The sequence below is a fragment of the Chelonia mydas genome, chromosome 5 (genome assembly GCF_015237465.2).
Source record: "Chelonia mydas isolate rCheMyd1 chromosome 5, rCheMyd1.pri.v2, whole genome shotgun sequence".
Taxonomy (NCBI): Eukaryota; Metazoa; Chordata; order Testudines; family Cheloniidae; genus Chelonia; species Chelonia mydas.
Genome location: NC_051245.2, coordinates 15,991,701 through 16,013,584, shown reverse-complemented (window position 1 = coordinate 16,013,584; position 21,884 = coordinate 15,991,701). Strand labels below are relative to the sequence as shown.

The 21,884-nt window shown below is 44.6% G+C and overlaps 1 protein-coding gene across 2 annotated transcripts in view; it reads left to right on the top strand.

The window, feature by feature from the left end:
- The first annotated feature begins 2,052 nt into the window (after positions 1–2,052).
- CFAP53 (cilia and flagella associated protein 53) overlaps positions 2,053–21,884 on the top strand; it is a 34,096-nt gene continuing 14,264 nt past the window's right edge. The window contains exons 1-3 of one of the 2 annotated variants that reach the window (XM_037902746.2): positions 2,053–2,353; positions 10,230–10,459; positions 16,864–17,037. In XM_037902746.2, coding sequence (XP_037758674.1) covers positions 2,336–2,353; positions 10,230–10,459; positions 16,864–17,037 — 422 coding nt within the window. In that variant the 5' untranslated portion in view covers positions 2,053–2,335. Of the gene's footprint in view, positions 2,354–5,789; positions 5,972–10,229; positions 10,460–16,863; positions 17,038–21,884 lie in introns of those variants that run through there. The other variant, XM_037902745.2, reaches the window with a different exon arrangement.

Sequence of the window (21,884 nt, the reverse complement as noted above, 5' to 3'; positions counted from 1 at the left end):
AACTGAAAGCAAATGCAAGTTATTTAATCAACAATTAATTTTAAAAAGAATAAGGGAAAATGGGAAAGGTTAAAGGCAACACATCAACCCGCTCTGTGGCAGGGAACATCACAAACAGTGTCTCTGGAATGTCAGGGCAGTTAACAATCTGTTCCTTAAAAAGAAAAAGAGTACTTGTGGCACCTTAGAGACTAACCAATTTATTTGAGCATAAGCTTTCGTGAGCTACAGCTCACTTCAATCAAAAGCTTATGCTCAAATAAATTTGTTTGTACTCCTTTTGTTTGGAGTTTAGACTCCTTTTCTTTTCGCGAATACAGACTAACACGGCTGCTACTCTGGAGTCTGTTCCTTGTAAGTCCCAGGCCTCCTTCTCAGGTCCTGGCTGTGCTGCAGGGATGCTGTGGGTTGGACACTCGCTCTGGTGGTGGCCACATGCTCTCAGGCTCTAGGTGGCAGGGCCCTTCTTCCCAGCATTGCCCCCGCCCTGTCAGGGTTACATATCCCCCTCCCAGTCCTGCCTGCAGAGCCTCCTGGCTGAGGCGTCTCCCTGTGCTGGGCCCACAGCCCAGGGTCCCCCCTTGCTCTCCCCAGCTGCTCATGACACCTGGCTCCGGACTGCTCCAGCCCCAGCTCCGGCTCCAGCTCCACTTTGTCTTAGTTCCAGCTCCACTCTGCCTCAGCACGGCTGCTGCTCTGCCTCCAGCTCCCTGGGCTGCTTCTCTGGCCCTGGTTGCTACAGCTCTTCTCCCAGGACAGGTCTGCTCTGCAGGCTGCTTCTGTGACTCTGCTCCCAGCACTGACCTGCTTCGTGGGCTGCTTTTCTGGCCCCTCTGGTTCTGATTGCTGCAGCTCTGCTCCCAGGGTAAGTCTGCTCTCTTTGGGCTGTGCCTCTGGCTTTGGGGCTGCAGCTCTGCTCCCCAGCTCAGCTTGGGCCCCTGCTTTCTCCTTAGCTTGGCCCCACTCTGTCTGATCCAGGCAATTCCAGCTCACACGGAGGATGGGACCTCCCTAGCCTCCTGACTCCCTAATTAACCTGCCTGCCCTGTCATTCAGGCTGACCTGGAGCATTGGCCTCTCCCCATTGCTCCTAGAGACTGGCAGTCTCAGGGTCCTGATTCCACATCGACCCTTCCCCTTTTAGTATTGGGAACTACAACACCCCCACTGAATGTTAGTAAGGGGGCAACATCCCCTTACATAGGCACAAATATCAGAGTGTCAATCAGTGCACTCAGACTGTAGCAGACCCCTGGTCAAATTTAGAACTTTTCCACTAATTGCCCCACATCTCACCCAATCAACAATTTTTTCCAAGTCAGCAATTTCACAGATCCCCAAAACTGCCTCCGCAATTAACATTTGAGGCTCAGCCAGCTGCTTTAGGATGGCTGCTGCTTCTCACAGCAACTCCTTTAAGCTTCTTGTGAGCACTGAGTTGATTAAACATGGAGAACTAGTTATCCCCACATTCTCTACTGCACTATCCAGCTGGTTTCCTCTCACTTGTCATGTTGTGGGGCCACCAAGAGGACTGAGCACAGAAAGACACAGATGATTCCAACAAAAGTAACTGCTTTATTAAAGCTAACCCAGAAGTAAAACTGATACTTGATGCTACTTCCAGAAGCAGTGACACATCATTATCATTAATTCTTTAATTAATTATCAGCACCTCACTTACACCAGTGTAAATTTAACATAACTCCATGAGAGTAGAATCCAGGGAGCATGGACTTAATCATTGGAAATATCACACCCTTCCATGGATGGACTTGTGCTTTTTGTGTATGGCCTTGTGCACTTCAGCTGAGACCCAAAATTGCATATTCCTGGTCTGCAAGCATTAACTATACCAAATGAGTGGAAGCCAACCCTTTTTTTTTTCTTATGACCAAACCATATGAGATATTAAAAGTTGAAATCCCTATTACACACATAGTATATGCCCATAGATAGATGCTTATGAAAATTTCTGACTCACTCTGACCTTTCAGCCAGTCATGTGGGTCTGATCACACAGTAGGGAGGAACTCTGCCAATCATACACACACACAAATCTGTTGACAGACATAAGAATCCAGGAGGCATGATTTCCTCAAGTATACAGTCAAATATTGTCTGCAGCCACGGTTACTGAGGGTTTATGAGAACGTGATGGAATATATTACCTGTCAGAGGCCTGGAAGCATTAAAAGTCTGAGTGGGTGAAAAAGCCATAGGGGAGCTCAAACTCCGCTTCATGGAGATAGCCTGGAACCCTCACAAGGAAGGAGAAAATCAGATGTTAGAGCTGCTGGGATTGGATTAACAGCCATGCTATCACACAAAGGACATGGAGAGCCAACAACAGGTATGTTTTTGGCAGGGGAGAAGGTTGGTTCTAATTTAAAAGACATTGTTTCTCTTCCAGAGGAAGAAGTGAAAGCTCTTTTCTGAAAGGAGTTATAGACTGAATAGAAAGACTGTTGGCCAAATCCTCAGCTGGTGTATATCACTGTAGCTCCATTAACTTCATTGATTACACCAACTAGGGAATTGGCTCTGTCTGTTTCCTCCTGGAGCAGGGAGAACCTACAGACCTTGTTTGGTTTTTCTTTTCTGGCCAGAAAGGGCTTTAGAGAGGGGGGTATAGACTAGGAAACTGATTTGCTCTGCTAAAGTCTGTTGCTCTAATCTTTGTGTACTTCTTTACACCTGTGGAAAAAAAGTATAAAACACTATTATTTTGATTTTTGAACTAGCTGTAAATAACTACACAAGGTGCAGAGCAGTGAGGAATCAGGCCCTGTGTCTGGATTCTCCTCTGGAGCAAAATGGAGCCATGTATCTGTTGCTTGTGAAGGTCTTTGATTCCTTCTTGAAGTGAGAGGATCCAGGGAGCACAGTTAATTTCCATCTGGTGAAGGCTTTAGTGCCTTTCATAAGGGGGTAGAATAAAAAAACTGGGACTGTTCCAAACTATTGAAAGCTTACCTGTACTCTGGGGTCTCTCTTAGGGAACATGATGGGTAAAGGCAGAGCGGGAACACTTGAAAGGAAAACTCAAACTACTACTCTGTTCCTGGGCCCTAGATTTGAGCTCCAAGATGTGGGTGGGCTGGAGAGCCCCTTTTCCTCTGGTATAGAAGAACCACAGGAAGATCCTGCTTGAGTATGTGGAAGAGGGACAAAGTCTTCCTTCAAAATAAGATAGAGTGCTTCTTGACAAAACCAAAGACCTTAATCTTTCTCATCATCTGTCTGATCTTCCAGTCAGCTAGCCACTAAGTCACAAGGCACCCTGTGACAGTGAACTGGGGAATAGCAGCTGAGCCAGCTCTGTGGTTACTGAAATTCTAATTAATTACTCTAGAGTAGACCTCAGTAAAAAGAACTGTGCCTAGTTGATGGATGAGGATGGACTGAAAAGAACTAAGAGACACAGGAAGGACCTGAGAATAGGGTAGCAGGAGAGTGTATGCTCCAGTTGTCCATCTAGCCCAGTAATCTGTCTCTAACGATGGCTTCAGAGGGAATCCACAAAACAGGACAATCCCCCATTGTCCAGTCCAGGCTTCTGGCAGTTAGAGGTTTAAGGGCTCTAGGGAGTGTGACAATGCTGCCCAGCTGAGGTCACTCAGTTAGGGTGAACTGCAAACAGAACAGGGCAGACAAACCCCAAACGCAGGTGGCTATTCCAGTACTTAGATTTACCAAGCCAGCACAAAACTGCTTCTGTATTACCTCACTAGTTACTCAGAAGTCCAAATAATGCAGTTCCCTTAAAGTACCCAGCCTCAGGCCTCCATCCAGACACACATGTCAGATATGATGATGATTACTGAAAATCTTATCTCATCATATAAAAGAAAAAGCTCTTCCAACCCCTAGCAGCCTTTTGGGCTGAGAAAACAATAGCCTTAACTTTCCTTCTCCTAAACATCATGGCAATTATTACAGGGTAACTTATCCATTAAACAGTTCAGCTACAGGTTACCACAACCTTCAGAGAGACATATTGACAATAATACGATTTCACTCAAGTGTCTTCCTAAATGTTAATACTCCTTTTTTGATCTTTGAATCAAAGCTATAGCAATAGACAAGACTTGTTTGCTTACATCACAAGACCTCAACAAACATCTACCCTTCTATCTCTAACAAGGCAGACTTGCATTTCAAATCTCTAATCATTTACATATCTTCCTAACCCATCTTTAAAGTTTGGCCATGGATCAGGTCAGTCTGTGAGTTAATTAACTCTTTCTGGCCCTGTCACCTTTCAATGAGATATTATATTACACTCATAATGTCACAGGAGACTATATACTGCCCTTGCAAGAGGATAGTAAAGCTAGTAGGGTTTGTGTTTTTTTTGGTTAATCTTGTAATTTCTACATTCCTGTGCCATGATACTACTTCATGATACTGCCCTGGCTGGGATGATTTAATTGGGGATTGGTCCTGCTTTGAGCAGGGGGTTGCACTAGATGACCTCCTGAGGTCCCTTCCAACCCTGATATTCTATGATTCTATGATTCATATACCGTATCATCCTGTGCGTTTCCAGACTGCACAACTACAATGAATCATTTGGCCACTAGATGTCAATAACGCATCATAGAAGAGGTTTAACTGAAATGAAAAGAGCAAGCACTATGCTGTATCTAGGACCTTGGTTAAAGCATGAACTGACAAAAAGCCCAGATTCGGCATTATCTACAGAGAAAAAGGATCTAAATTAAAAGCAATATTCTAAACATTTTATAACGCTAAAGTGCACCTAGATGTTAGCTCTCAAATATATGTATGTCCATATGTATTAAAGGTAGATGATCAGAGCTACAGTATTTTTAAAATTACATTCCTTATAAAAGATATTCCATCAGAGGACATAAAGGTTCTATTCCCAACTCTGCTACTGACTCACTATGTGACTCTAGGCAAGTCACATAAACGTACATTTTCGTAGTGAGTGTAGCAGTGGTGGTGCCCTAGGAGTGCACAGTGGTAACACATGGGTCTGTGAGAGCACGGTATTAGCAGCAATGGCTCCATATGTTGTGGCAGTATGTGTGCTGATGGGAGCATGGTGGTGACGAGGCTCCCGGCTTGGTGGCGTCCTACATGGTGGCAGTATGTGCATGTGTGCTGGTGGGAGCAGAGTGGTGGCGCACAGCCCTGTGCTCTGGCCCCACATGTCGTGGCAGTGTGTGTTGGTGGGAGTATGGTGGTACCACCACCCTGGACCCAACAGCCCCATACACGGTAGTGGTGGTGTGTTGGCTGGTGGGTGAGTGGTGGTGGCAGGGCTCTGTGGTCTGCATCCATATATGGGAGTGCTGTGTGTGCTGGCGAGGGGACAGGGCTGGCAGACCCTGTGCTCCGGGGCGGTGCTGTGTGCGCAGGTGGGAACATGCCTGGTGTAACTGGGGCCAGGGCTCAGTGGCCCGATAGACACGGGGAGCAAAGCAGGCTGCTGTAGTGTGGGGAGCACAGCCCCATGGCATACAGGACAGTCTGGCCTGCAGCTTTGCGCTAGGGAAGGAGACCCAGGCTGCCCTCCCTGGAGAAGGCCCTGCTCTGACAGTGGTGGCCCCGCCCCCTGCTTCCCTGAGCACTGAGTGCGGGCACCTAGCAACCACGGCAGGCCTGGGCTTCCATCTCGAATCACAACGTCATTATGCGCATGCTTACTGCTGCCTTTGTGTCCCCCCCACGAACCGAACCTTCTCGCCCCCCATTCGTGCGCATGCGCCGCACGCTTGCTGACGCGTAATCCTCAGGAGACGGCTGACAGAGCGCTCTCTCCTGAGGTCACTTCCGCTATGCTCCGCCAATTGTCATAGCAACGGGTCGCGCGTCCCGGAAGTGGCGGCGGCCGGGCAGTCTCCCCGCGGGTCCAGCGGCGGCCGGGGGAGCGATGCTGGGCCAGTGGAGCCAGCGCCCCCGGGAAGTGACGGGCCCCACCCCGCACTCAGTGGCCCTGGTGAGACGCTCGGGCTGAGGCGCAGGCGCAGGGCCGGGGGACGGGAGTGGGCGCAGGTGCCGCGGTTCGCTGGCAGGTGGGGCGGGAGTGGGCGCAGGCGCAGAGGCACGGTGTGGGGCGCGGGGCAGGGGGCCATAGGTGCTGGAACTGGGGGTACGGGGGGTGCTGCTGCACCTTCGGGCATGAAGTGGTTTCCATCATGTCCAGGGTTTACAGCTGGGTTCAATGGCTCTCGGCTCCCCCACTGTACACGTTGTTCCAGTGCCCCTGCTGGGTGCAGGCACTGCGGTAGGGTGGGGAGGCAGCGGCGCTGGGTGCAGGCAGTGGTGAGCTGGAGTCGGTTCGCACCAGTTCGCTGGAACCGGTTGTTAAATTTAGAAGCCGTTTTACAACCGGTTCTAAAAGGGCTTCTAAATTTAACAACCGGCCAAAAGTGGCGCCTTAGGCGCCGACTCCGTGGGTGCTCCGGGGCTGGAGCACCTACGGGGGAAATTTGGTGGGTGCAGAGCACCCACCGGCAGCTCCCTGCCCGGCCCCAGCTCACCTCCACTCCACCTCTGCTTCCTCCCCTGAACGCACTGCCCCGCTCTGCTTCTCCGCCACCCCGGCTTCCCGCGAATCAACTGTTCACGCAGGAAGCCTTGGAGGGCTGAGAAGCAAGCGGCAGCTTCGCGCTCAGGCCCAGGGAGGCGGAGCAGAGGTGAGCTGGGGGCGCCAGGAGGGCCATCGGCGCTGCAGCAGGTAACCCGGGCAGGGGGGGGAACAGGGGAACCGCTCCCTGCCCCAGCTTGCCTCTGCCTCCCTGGGCCTGAACGCGAAGCCGCTGCTTGCTTCTCAGCCCTCCCAGGCTTCCCGCGCGAACAGCTGATTCATGGGAAGCCGGAGGCGGAGAAGCAGAGCGGGGCGGCGCATTCAGGGGAGGAGGCGGAGCGGAGGTGAGCTGGGGCCGGGCACAGAGCGGGGCGGGGAGCTGCCGGTGGGTGCTCTGCACCCACCAAATTTCCCCCGTAGGTGCTCCAGCCCTGGAGCACCCATGGAGTCGGTACCTAAGGCACCACTTTTGATGTGATCAGTGTGGGGAGCAGCTACCCTGCCCCTAGGAGCTAGAGGGACCTGCCGGATGCTTCCTGGGAGCTGCCCCAGGTAAGCAATGCCGGGACTCCCCTCCTTGCCTCCTCCGGCAGGTCCCTCTGGCTCTTAGGGTCAGGGTGGGCACCCACTACGGTGGCCCATGAGACCCTCCTGCCCAGTTCTGGGGGTGGACAGGCGAGGGGAATGGATGGGGTAGGGGACCGGGGGTGTGTGTCAAGGAACGCGGGGGATTGGATGGGGCAGGAGTCCCGGGGGGTGGGAGTGGGCCATGACCCCTCGTGGGGTGAGGAGGGAACCGGTTGTTAAGATTTTGTCAGTTCATCACTGGGTGCAGGCACCGCACTATGATGCGTGGCCAGTGTTTTCCCCAGGAATTGAAATGGAGGGGGGTGTTCAAATTTATGGGAGGGGCAGGGCCGATGAGGGGTGAGACCGTGAGGGTGAAGGTGGCTCTATGGCACTATAGTAAAAACTGAAAAATGTTTCATGACCATTTAATTAGATTTAACTCATGTTTTAAAATCATCACAAAAATTAAAGTTGGCTACTCAAGCCTTCTATGAAGCACTACATCTTGATCCTTCTTGGTTTCGTGTTATAATTTTGCACAACTCTGTTAATGAACTTCTTGAATGCAATGCGTTCATCTTTGGTGGCCACTCGTGTGTCCTGTACTTCCATTCCTTCAATTGATACACTCATTAGATCATTCACATGATTATGCAGAAGGCGACTTCTTTCAGAACACAAAATTCTGTTCAATGAGTCAAAAGCACGCTCAAATGTAGCTGTTGTGACTGGGAGTAACAAGAGATGAATTCCTACTTCTTTCATCTCAGGAAACATAGCACAAAGATTGGGTCAAGCCACTAGCGATGATAAAAAAGAAAAGGAGTACTTGTGGCACCTTAGAGACTAACAAATTTATTTGAGCATAAGCTTTTGTTCAATATAAATGCCTTCATTACTCAACTTAAGGACCGAAGTCTTTGCTTTTTCCAGTAGTTTTTCGATGGATAGCTCTCTGATTGATCCAAATGTAGCTTCTATTGCTGGACAAAGATCTACTACTGTTGTAGCAGATGCCTGGATGGCATTGTTTAATGACCCAAGTGGTTTCAACAGTAGACTTACAAGGGAGAGAATGACAATAGTCTTCTCTGAATGTAGTAACAAAAGTAATCCACCAGCCTCACTACTTAGATCCACCCCATCTTGGTAGATACTTTCCAAAGCCAGTAATAATGGCTGGTGTAATTTTAAGACAACAGCCAAGGATTGCTCATGAGAAAGCCAGAGGGTTTTCCCAGGTTGGACAAATTTGAACTTGAGTCCCAGTGTATCTTCTATATTTTCCAAGATATTCAGTCTTTTTGGACTCTTGCAGAAAAAAGAATATAATGAAGACATTAAATTTATAGCTTTTTAAATGTCTTTTGAAGAGTCTGCAGCTCATACTAGCACTAGTTGGAGTAGATGACCTCTGCAGTGTGTATAGGAGAGATTAGGGTTACACTTTTCTCTGAGTAAATGTTGTACTCCACCATGTCTTCTAGAGAATTTTGCAGCTCCATCAAATACAGAAGCAGCCATCTGTTTGGGGTCCAACTGACAAGCATTTAACTCTTCTAAGATGTGGGTTGTCACAGATGCAGCCGATGTGTCTTCTATAACTTGAACATCTAGAAACGTATCTACTGGCCTACCACTGACATCAAGAAAATATACACAATAACTTAATACTTGATGCCCATTTGCATTGATGCATTCATCAGCCATGTGTGCAAATTTTTTTTTGTGGTGAGAGTTCTTCACTTTTTCAACTGTTGAGTCTTTCACTGTTGCACCACATGCTTCTAGCCAGTCAGTTAAGATAGTGAGCATATGCTGGTCTTGTTCAGAACCAGTGTTCAGCTTCAGGATGAACAAGTGACAATGCACTTAACATTGGCATCCAGTTTGTAGTGTGTGATATATCTTGCTTAAATAGAATGTATGATGCCACAGCCATGTTTGGTCACATGAACTGTGTTGTGTCTCCAGCATTCTTAACAGCCTCATTAACACTCACCGGTGTTGTCCTTGGTCAGTGGAGACTCGGAGTTCAGAAGTGCGTTCACATGAGTTCACCTCCCAGGTGGGGGGCAAGAAGGCACCTTGCTCGTTCCTCCAGCAGCTCACCGTTCGCTCTGGCCTCCGTTGTTCATTGTGTCACTGTTCACTCCATTGCAATGTTGCCAATGGCGCTGCGCCGTCACCTTCTGCTGCCACCTGCCACTGTGACCTCTGCTAGTTGGTCTGTTGAGGTTCCACCCAGCTCTCAGTGATTTCAGCTGAGCTCTCGGTGTGGGAACCTCGCTGCTAGTGCAGACTCGGCCGTCTCTTCCACAGAAATACTGTCCTACAGCAGTTCTAAGCACTTAGACCTGATTTCAGCTGTAGTGGTTACTTAAGAAAACAAAAGACTGTCTATGGAGCCTAATCAGCTCTGTCTTTAAAGAGTGGAGAGTAGCAGGTCAAATAGTACTTGTGACTCAGGCAGACCATCAAGCAAAACACCTGTCCCTACCCTCTCTCTTGGTGCCCTCAATCAGCGTAGGCTAAGTACAGTTTATACATACAGCACTCCAGTGGGGCAGCAGAACCGATACAGCTGCACTGCTACAGCACATCTTGTGAAGATGCTCTATACTGATGGGCAAGAGCTCTCCCATCAGCATAAAAAATCCACATCTGAGCAGCAGAAGTTATGTCAGTGGGAGAAGCTGCAGCACCGTGCACACAAGCGCTTATGTTGGTGTAATTTATGTCGCTCACGGAGTGGTTTATTTACAACCCTGAGCGCGATAAGTTATGCCGACATAGGCTGTAATGTAGACAGAGCCCAAGTAGTGAGTCAGTATTAGTCAGCACTGTAAACCATGGTCTCTGTGACCTAGAGGTGAATGAGTCCTAATCCCATTACCTACCCCTTAAGCTATCTAGTCCTTCCTAGAATGGTGGCTTGCATTTACTGAAAAGTGTAGTTTTTGAATTTTATATTTAACATTACTTTGAACTCCTATTAATACCTGCTTTATGATTGGTCGTTACCTGTTTGAGATGATAAACTAAAAGAGAGCCATTGGTCTTGTTTCCATTGTTAAAGACATGTTTTCTTTTACAGAGGGCCAAGTTTCCTAAACCTGATACGTTTCAATGTTTCGTCTTGGAATGCAGACGTAAAGAAAAAGAACGTCTTGAATACTTGGCTTTCACAAAGGTTCACAACAGAGGTCTGCAGGTCAGTCAGTGGGAGAATCACAATGAACGCAGAAGGCTTCACAGTATTGTACAGAAGAAGGTCGATCAGACAATGCAGGAGTACCTGGCAGGAACTGAGGATAGAAGAGAGAGGTAACAAATCAAAAAGCTGGAGCCAACTGATAAATGGATTTCAGGTTCTTCTCATCCTCATTTCCATGCTTAAAAGCAAGCAAAATTGATTTAGAATAATATCGATGGGAACAAAAGAAACATGCCCTAATAACTTAAAGTTTAAAGTATGTTCAGTATAGTGACTGCCAAAACAAAATCACTCAACGGATTTCTGCTGTGTGTGTATAATGAACTGGGGCCATGTAAATAGCAATGCTATTTTTATCGGTGACCCCAGGGCAGAAGCATAGACTGCTTGCACTAAAAGAGAACTAATTTACCTGTCAGTTAAATAGCAGGCTGTACGGTTACTGGGCCAAACATTAGAGACAGATGTGGCCACACATGCTAAATCAGTGTGTTAGGGTCATATCTGCTGAATTCACTGACGAAAATATGTTTTCAGCACTCCTCACTCCAGTTAGCTTTTTTGGCTCTGTAGGGCTAAGAGACAGTGAACTGCATTCTGGCTCATGTATCAACACAGTTATTAAAACCTCCAACTGCAGGGCTGTCATGCTCTTGGGAGTGGTTCATGACCATGAGTGCCAACATCAGAGCAGACTGTCAAAAGCAGGGCAGAGATCCCAAAGTGGTGGTATATTATATAATTAAATTTCACCAACTCAGTAACAAATATTAACTCCTGGATTACTGTAACAGTTTTAGTTAGCATGGAGTCACAGACAGTCCTCTTGGGCGCTCCAGTCTATCTTGCCACTCCGGCAAGCTGGACTTATTGATAAATGGTCTCTTACGCCGAGAATCACAAAATATTCAGGTTGCTCCCAGTCCCAAGAGACCAGTCACTTATCCCAGATCAGTTTGTACCTTGGATCTCACACCAGACATAAAGCTAGTAGCTAATCCTGTAATAAACTAATTAAGGATTTATTAACTAGGAAAAAGAAACAAGGAAGTTATTTACAGTTTAAAGCAGGCAGCATATATATGCAAATGAGTTCGGTCTAGGGTTCTAAAAGCACTGTCTTTTTAGGGCTAACCCAGGTTGACCATGGGGTCTCTGTGTTTTGATTCTTAGCTCCATCCCTTGAAAGAGACCAAACAGAAAAGAGATGAAAAATCTTCATGTCAGCTATCTGTTCCAGAATTCAAATTGATAGGATGTGCTTTCTGACATGTAGCACCTTCATGGGTGTAAGAAGGCCATTAAATGAGCCTTTGTGTTGGATGGTCCATTTAGTCTTGATAGTTCTTCTGGATGGACGGGGGAACCACTTTTCCTGCCTAAGTTCACAAGCTCAGAGCAGACATTTTTACAATTATAAAACAAAACTTACATATTACCTTATAGCATGGGATACAGACAAAAGAAGTAAGATTAATGCATGCAGCAACTTACAACCATTTTATAGAGTCTAAACACTAAACACATCCTTACAAGCTCATCATCTGTCTCAAACAGTATTAACATACAAGTGAGCTGGTCTGTTTTCCAGCTATGAATTTGAGCCATGGCAAGAGCTGATACCTGGTTTACTAGTGTCACAAAAGTCAAATTGTGTTCTTAGTTATGCCAATACAAACACTTTAATTTACTTTTAGATTCCAGGGCCCACTTGCAGGGCAAGCAGTTAGAAAAAAATATTGTTCCTAGTGATTAAGTAAATTCAGTCCAGAAATTGTTGATAAACAATACACACGAGACTTCATGATGCCATTTTATGTTTTTATGGAGTAGAACTGAACTTGAATCATCCTAGAAAATAGTCAAATGCTTTAATTTCTTAGTCAGTATACATCTTTTTCATTAAGTGAATTCAGTGTTGTGAGAAATGCTGGTTTGAAAGCCCTGAAGATTACTCTTCTGTCCGTTCCGAGAGTAGGCACTGCACAGTGACTAGTAGTGCAAGTTTCCGTACGCTGTCTTTCAAGCATGACTTAACCCTGACTTGGAGGGGCCATGTGTAGTGAGAAGGAAGTTCAGTGTCCATCACCAGTGAGTCCTTATAGCAAAAATTCTTGTTGTTAGATACTTTGCTTTAGAAATATTAACTAATATTATATTTACCAGTCTCCTCAGAAGTCCTCCTGTGATGTAAGTAAGTGGTGTCATCCCCATTTTACAGGCAGAAAAAGTGACTTGCCCAAGGTCACAAAAGGTGTCATTGTGAGAACTAGGATTAAAATTTATGAGTTCCTGGCTCTCAGTCCCATGTTCTCTCAATGTTTTTTGGGCCAAATACAGAGGTAAATGGTGATGCATATTACAAGTGGTTGATATAATTTATGCGTTCAGGGAGCAAAAAGGTATTGTACCAGGAAAAGCAAGTAACAGGTGATTGTTAGAATGTCTCAGATAAAGTGGACACTTCTCTTACTACTTATACCCTATTGTTGCTTTTCTTAGTAAAACATCCCCTCAAAACATAAAATAGTCTAGTATGAAGCCGCTTATACTTTCACAGACCTACAAATGTGTAACACTGCCTTTACAATTCATTTGAAATTGGCCACCTCTCTTTCTCTCATATGCAGACATCGGAGCTCAATGTCCAAGTTCCGTAACCAGAGGATGCCCTCTATATCAAGAGAGGCTAGGTGTTGTAAACTGCCCTCTAGATGTCGGGTTGAGTACCCGTCACTACATGAGTTATTGACTGCAGTGCTTTCCCAGTCACAACATGGGGAAGAAACCAGGCTAAGCCAGAGCATAGTTGCAGCAACTCTGGACAATCCACAGAGTACCCTGTTGAGCTGATGCGGGATCTAAGATCAAGTAGATAAGGAGGCAGGTGCAGCGATGGACTCCTAAATTTATTTACTGTTTTAGACTCTTTCCCGCTGATGCTCTCTACTCTGTAAGAATGTAGTTTTCAGCTCTCTGGCAGTGCTGATCATTCGAGCATGGTAAAGGGCCAGTAGCACTCTTATCCAAGAATGCATGTGCTGTTATAGCAAAGGGGAGTAGTGATCAGCTGTGATGTCACACAGGGGTGTGATTCCTTCCCAGAATACCAGCAGACCTTTGAGTTGGTGCTGTGTTTTTCCTGTCTGAGAATGGAGCATCAGTCAACGGGAGATGTAATGGGTTGGTTTCATTTGTCACAGATGTCCAGGTAGGTAGACTTAACAGAAAGGGCAACTGGTCGAAGATCAGGCAGAGCTATGTGTGCTAGCACATACAGACTGGAAATTGGTCTGTAATTCAAGCAGCTGCTAATAATGAGTGGCTGAATTCAGTTCAGTGTCAACAAGTTGAGTGTGACACCTGTGCCCCAAACTGCAGTGCAGCACTCAGTTGGAACAAGCACAAAGGCCAATACAGATGAATGAAGGACTGAAGGGTCTCCTCTCCAGGAGGCTCCTGATAGTTTTCATATCAAAGTGGTATGGGAAGAAATCTTCATTTGCAGGTGTTCCAAGTGGGACTGGTATGTCAGGCTATGGTCGAGTTTTACTCCCAAGTATGTGACAACTGGATGGAACGTCAGCAGTCATCCATGGACACAGATTGAGATCGGTCAATTGGCAAGACGATTGTTTAGATGGAAAGTAGTTGCCACTGTCTTATTTTCACTAGGATTAGTCTCCATTGCTGGAGGTAAATTGTCAGCATATCCACGCTGACTGAGATTCCCTTTGATCCTGGGGAAATAATTTCCAGTGTCAGCAATACAGATGTTCTCACCATACATATACTTCTCGGCTTGTGTTTCAGGGAAGTTGGAGGTGTATATCTGGGACAAAATGAGAGCCAAAACTGACTCTTGTGGAGGGCCATTATGGAGACATTTAAGGTGATTGATTTTTCTGCCCAATTTACAGGAGGAAGTTTTAGCTGCGAACCATTTCTCAGATGAACTGCATCATTAGCCTACAAGAAACAGGCTGACTGCTAAGCTGCTGCAAGTTAATATGCCACACAGTGTCATAGGCTGCTGTCAGATCAATAGTGACTGCCCAAATTTTCTTTCCAGACTTTCATGCATTTTCTATATTTTGAGTCAGATAAAGTTCCTGATCTTGGATCTAGCCTAAAGGCGAGGCAGCTGAGGATTGACTACCTCATTAATCCACATCAGGATTAATCTCTTCATCGGCTTGTAGTTAACGCACAGCAGAGAAATCTGTCAGTAGCTCTCTGGGTCTGTCAATGGTTTTCTGGCTTGGGAACAGCTATGACCTCTGCTCTGCACCAGGCTTTTGGAATACTGCAATTCTCAGTACAATTCAGAATTTGAAGCAGCCAGTTTTTGCTGATTGACCAAAATTGAGAAACAAACACATTGTGAATGGTATCTGGACTAGGAGCCTTATTAGGCTGCAGTTGATGTATAGCCAGGTTGAGCTCTTGATGAGTAAAAGGAGTCATCAGGTTCGTATCCACTCCCTGAACCTGCCATTTCTCAGGAACCATCATTTTAACTGTGTGACTGAAAGCTTTGTCTTGATTAGGAGCTCTGCAATTGGCTACCAGCTGGGATGTGGTGGAGTTTGCTGTGGCTGGGTATTCCTTCTTGACCAGCCTAGACTCTCCACTCAATCTCTTAATAGTTTGCTAGACTTTGCAACTGGAAAGTGTGAAGTTCAATTTGGAGATAGTTTCTTTCCATCGCTTTTGCCTTGTTTGAGCTAGAAGGTAAAGAAGGTCTCTGCTTTTTGTCACAAACCTATTCATTCTTACTGGATTTAAATTCCTGATACAGTCTGGTTGCATCAGATGACTGTCCAGGAATTAATTGTTGACAAAATCCTGGGGGGAGTGGAGGGGTATATATTTCTTTGTGGTGGCCAGAATTTTATCACAGAAACTTGGGAGACTGCACTGATGTTATTCCAATTATGGGCTGTGTAGGTAAAGACTCAGACAGCTTGAACTCAGAATGGAACGGATCTTATGCTGCTTTCTGGAAATTCCACTGAGGTTTCCAAAGGCCACTTGTTGTTGGAATTTGTGTGCCTGTTGTGATTAGGCTGATGCTGGGTTCGAGGAAGCATATCAAGCAGTTTATGCTCTGTGGCCACCGGAGAGTACTGACCAGCTGTTGTTTGTTTGTTTGTTTGTTTGTTTTTGTTTTTTAAAGTGAGGTGAGGAAAGAATCTGAGGTTCATTGTTTGCTATGGAAAGTGGGTGACAGCTTAGGATCATATAAAAGCTGCATATCGACCGTTGATTCCCACTCTAGCCTCACACCATCCATATCATCATCTGTGTATCCCCAGTGGGAATGATGTGAATTAAAAGCACCACAATGGACAGAAGATCCTTAAAAAGGGTAACATAGGAGTTGGCCAGTTGGCAGATGAAGGTTTGTAGACATAAATAAGAGTCAGGTCCTTCACTTTTATAGCCTACCATTCAGTGACATCATTTTAACCTGATGATTAGACTGGAGTTGCTAGATTACCTTCCCTGATGTAGAATGCTACTCCATATTGCCTATGATGGAGGTGAGACATAATGGCACAAGTTGAGAAACAGTGATAAAGGATGTTTCCTGAAGCAAGATGATGAGTGCTTTGTGTTCTACAGCCAACTGGAGGAGGACATCCCTCTTGGCCACTGAACTTCCTTCGATATTGAGGTGCAGCACTTTGAGCCGACCCCAGCACTAGGGTTTGTGATGCTAGCTCTGAAAGTGACCCCCTTGGAGAACAAGTCGTTTGGGTTGTATTTGTTTTTCACTTTTTACAATGAGAACTTGAGCTCCAATTTTGTCTTTTGTCTAAACTTTAGCATTGATTTTTGTACTGATGGCTTCCACAAGAAGGCAGTAGACTTGTTCCCCACCTCTTTAAGATCCATTGATTCCAGAGTGAATTACAACACTTCTGAAGTATGTCATATTTTGGCCTAAATGTCATATTTAACCACATGCGTTTCACATATTATAATGTTTAAAATTAAATTAAATTTCAAGCATCATTGCCTCGCAGATTTCCAAGGATTTGATCTCTGAACAATGCCCTTACTTTTTTTTTTTTAAATGGCAGCGTATTTTAACTGCTTCATCTTTTAGATCAACAGACCCAGCAGAGATGCACAAGGGTCTGTCCATTCTCAGGTGATATCAGAATTTTGATGGCATAACTACCTTTCATACCAATGCTTGAGTGGACCCTAAATGACCATAGAGATTTATCTATTGCTTTGTCAGTATGCTAAACTGACATGCCATCAGATAAGAAAATGATTGAGGGAGCTAGTTGTCTCTCATGGTTTGTGTATAATAGATATTCTCTCTCACTCACACACACACACACACACACACACACACACACACTTCTGAGCATAGATTCTGTTAGACAAGATTAACTAAAAACTTTCAATCTGATAATCTCATAGTAAATGTACTAAAGCTGCAGCATTCAACAGACAGGATTGTTTAGCTTTTGTTGAAATATTTTCTTCCTTTCAGGCTTCGGACACTTCTGGAAGCAGAAGAAAAGAGCTATTTCACTGAGATGGAGTCAATGGAAGAAACCATGCTGGAAAGAGAAGCAAAAATGAGAGAGCGAGCAAAAGTGCTGAGAGAGAAGAGAGAGGAAGAGAGACAAAAATTGGTTGCTCTAAAGCGAGAGCAACAGTTCAGGTAACTCAGTGAAAAAATCTTCTCAGACTGAAAGTGGTAAGTAAATAATCTGACAGGAATGGAGACTGTAAATTAAGGAGGGAAAGATAAATATAACTGAATTGATGCTTATTTAAGTTTCAACACGGTTTATGACAGAGGTGTCCAAACTTTGTCCAGTTGATGGCCATGCTGACTACTTACCAAGAGCTGAAGGGCCTCACCTAACTTGAATACAGTGGAGCAGATTGTAGTCCTCATTTTCAATAAAGAGGTGCAGCCTGTGAGGACAAGAGGTCCAAGCTTGCAATGCTGCTCCAGATCAAGATAGCTCCTAGCAAGCAATACTCCCTATTGTGTGTAAACTACACATTTTATTCTAAACGAACATGGCAGCAGGCCACATTGAACTGCACTTTGACCATCTCTTGATTCAAACATTCAGAAACAATGAAAGTTTCTTTCATTTATAAAGACTGTCTTAGCACTTTACCCTGCAAATTCAATCACTTTTGTGGTTCCTCAATAGGATGTAAAGTTATATTTTAGTTTGGTACATGCAGTGTGTAAATGCCCAGAAGTGAATGTGGCCTAAAAATAGGTTTGTGTAGCTGAATATATTCTTTCATGAGTTTCAATGAGAAAAAGTTGAAACTATCCAAAAAAAATCAGGGTTTAAATTCATTGAACAACTCTTTAGAAGTGATATAACTGGCCATTTTGAGCTAAGGATCTAACTTTTTTCCTTCTCATACAGCGTGATCTAACATTCTGGGCCAAATCTTCATGGGTGCTGAGCCCTGCACCTTCCTTTGAAGTCAGTGAGTGTTGTAAGTGCTCATCACCCCTGAGGTGTTGGCACAATAAATCTAACTAGTTCAGTTCTTTGAAACCTTTAGTTTTCTGGGGAAGAGATGGAAATAACTCACATGTAGGTGAATTATAATTCTTTCTGAAGGGTCCCTCTCAAACCTCAATGTTCGGGAATCCTTAGCTCCCACTCTCTAACATATAGAAGCTGGAGAGGAAAATCAAGGAAGACTTGAGCGTATCCTCTCCTTAAAGTCCAAGTACCCAGTTCAGACAGACAAATGGCCTTTTACTCTCTCAGATATTGATCTTGTGTGCTGGGATAGGTGCTCATGCAACATATGCAGGTGCAAATTCAGATGCAGACTCAAAAATGTGGCCCTTGCAATTTATACTATATCCCTCCATTCCGTCAGCTCCTAATTTAAGCTGTTAAAACTCACTTTGGTCTTAAAATTGTTGCAAGGTCACATTTCCTGACTGCCTCAGTAGTTTGCACATGCAACCATTTTCATACCCCAGTTAAGCAAACTGCATGGTGAACTGTTCAAATTGTGTGTCAGAAGTGGGTCACTGTTTTTAGAAGGCCTTAGAAAATTAGATTTACAAAGTTGCCATTCATCTAGCATTGGAGATAGTAACATAAAGCTAAGACGATTGGAGTTGGACTAGTTTTTGAACAATGGAATACAAAATACTACCAAAGTGGAAATGAAAGAATAGGCTCTGTCCATGAGTGATGATTGTATCAATTACAGCATGTCTTTGCTGTGCATGATGAGAGAAAGTTGTCATCCCTCAAATCATCCCTTATCACTTGAGTCAAAATATTTAGATGAAAAATTAACTTTTTACTGGATAATAAACATTTCTTAACACATATAATTTATTCCTAAATAGTTATGCTGGAACATGGGATTTGGGCATTTTTTTGTTTGTACCACAGCTCTTGCAGTGCTGTAGGAGCATTTTCATTAGTCACTTCATGGTGTGGGGTAATCATATTGTGTTAATATATTTGAACTGTTGCTCAGAATTTACTAAACTCATTTATAGGATAATGACAAGGTAAGTGTAACCTACAAAAATGTAATGTGATGGAGAGGATTCTGATGGCACCTGAGGCAGTAGGACAGTCAATTGTGATATGCAAAGCTATCATTTATCTTTTTTCCTGCACCGTCTCTAGTGATGTTTCTGTCTCACATTCAGCCTTTCATAGGACTTAGTTACCTCTCTCTCCCTCACTCCCATCCTACTCTTGGTACCTCTTCTGTTTTGATGTTCACTTTTTCTTCTCCTTTTGTTCTATGGCCTTTTATCTTGGGATCTTTACCTTTTCTCTTCTCCTCCCAGGACCTCTGTACTGGTCCCGGGTACAATTCCTGTCCTATAGATCCCCACATACAAACTATCCTAGAGTTTCTCTGGTTAAAGTGCCTATTCGTTGCAAGTTCCCATAGCAGCATTAACAGGAAGCAGTAGCTACTTTTAAACTTTAAGTATCAACCTCCCAGGAGAAGAGTTCCAGTCTTTGTCCAATATTATTAGTGTTACTGTAACACTAGGCACCCTAGTCATGGACCTGGGCCCCGTTGTGCTAGCACTGTAAAAACAAGGAATAGAAAGATAGCTCCTGCCCCTGCCTAAATATAAGACAAGACAACAGACCCAGGAGTACAAATAAACAATCAGATAGTATTGGTGAGCATGACAGGCAGTGGTCTCTGCACAGCGACAGCCTAACCATTGTCGTTTTCTGTAGATCTTTGCATTAGCACTGAGAGGCAGCTTGCCCCCACCTTGTTCTTGAACTACCTGGGGCCAGTGTGGCTCCCGGTATAAACTTGAGCAGCCCACAGGGCTATCCTAATTTGCATCTCCGTTGCAGTGGCCACATGGATTATTCTAGGGATACAGAATCACTGGGACAAAAGCAGGGCCAGCCCTACCCCAAATGACGCCCCAGGCAAGGGGCATCTTCGGCACCTCCCTCTTCCGCCGTTTGTTAAACTTTTGAATACCTCATTTTTTTTTTATTGCATTTGTATTCTATTTCACGACTTTGATGCATGATTTGCATGCATAATTTATCCCTGTCATATAAGATGATAAATTTGCATGCTAGAATCTGTAAATCTGTATTTATTCATGTCTTATATAATCAAATAAAAATATTCATTTCCTATAAACTTACAGAAACTTCTTAATTTTAAGAATAACTGAAATGGACTAACAGCAAGAAATTGAGCTGTGGACCAGTATTAAATAGTGTTACAGTCGGTGACAGCCTTAGAATGTTAACTCTAGTCCTTTAGTTCAAAAGGTTGCTTTTCTTGCCTTTGCTCCTGCAAACTGAGGCACAGCTTCAGAGAGATCCAAACACTGGCCAATGGTATTTTTCAAGTAATAAAATAGCAAGCAACTTCAGTATCTCATTGGCCACCACCGATCGAAGATATGTTTTAATGAACCTGAGCTTTGAAAAGCTGCGCTCACCATTCACGACTGTGATTGGGCAGCATGAACAAAATCCTCAAAGCTATCCACGCATTAGGAAAAGTTTTCCTTCAGCTCTGCATCATGAATGAAATGGAGAACTTGGAGTAGCAAGTGCTTCATGTGTTGCAAAAGGTGGGGGATGTTGTCCAATTTGACAGAGATGTTTATTGTTGACGTCTGAACATTCCACATGTGTCAGCATCTATGTGTCTGCGTCTGTGTTCTGCCGTCCTAGAAAGTCACAAAAATTATGTGTTAAGCACGGCAAAAGAAGTAACAGTATTTCTTTTATGTTGTTGCATAGATAGGGGTTTGATAGCTATCTCTGGTGTCTCATTAAATATGTCCTTTATTAGTCGCTACTTACACTCTTCAAGTCTTAAAACACAAGTACACTTTCACAATTAGACAGTAAGACAAGGTTCACAACGATCTCACTGGGCTCTCAGTTCACTTCACTTCGTTCTTGTATCTCACTGACTGACTGACACCGTGCCCCTTCTAAACCCATAAGGGCATGGCTGACAACATTCTAGGAGGTTTAAGGAAAATGTAGTTCTCAAAAAGTCTGGAAGGTTCCATGAGATTCTACAAAGGTCCAGAACATTCTAGTAGGTTAGTGAAAAATGAATCCACAAACAGAATACCTGAAACATTTTACTTCCCTTTATTTTCCCTTTTGTTGCTAACATCAAAAACAGCACCCCAAGCCTAGTGCCTCCAAGCCTGGCACCCCAGGCAGTCACCTGGGTCATCTGCTCTTAAATCCGGCCCTAGACATAAGAAAACTCTGGCATTTCCCTCCTTCTCCTATCTCGCCCTCTGTGCTGGATCTCCTGGGGGAGGAGAGGACCTTTTGCACATGGAAACCTTCTCCACTGACTGCATGTAACCCTTTCCACTGGTTTTGCTGGCACAAAGGAAGTACAGCTCAGCAACACTGTTCCCTCTAAGCTGTGCGCGTGTGCGCGGCCACACAGATCCTAAACCCCGCACACACGGCAAAACACCGCACGCACAAAAATTTGCACAGAAGAAATTTTTTGCACACACGGCCTGTCAAAAATTAGAGGGAACATTGCTCAGCAGTGAATTCCATCTCTCTCAACTGTGTTTTATGTGAGTGCCTTAAAAAATGCAATACAGCCAGCACAAACTGTCAACAGATTGAATGAATTATCTTTTGACCTCCTTCTTAAGACGGGTATCTTCCTTCTTTCTTCCAGTTTCGTGCATTTGCTTAGTATTTTTGAATCCTTTTTTCTTTCTTTTCCCCACTGAGTGAAGGTGGTTAGTATCATGGTATGTGGGGAGAAAGGGTCTCTTCCTTCTGAAGTCTTCAAAAGCTGTTGTCACTCTAATCTGTGGTAGGGTACTCTATCTCCATGAATTAAAGCTTTGTCCCCTGTACTCACGAGCAATATTTCCATTGCTTCATATTATCTTGATTGTTGTCTTAGGGTCTGGTCATGGGAGAGAGGTTATTCTTGAGATATTTTGGGCTCAGATAGTGGAAAACTTTGAAGAGGAAGAACAAGGGCCTTGAGTTTTATCCT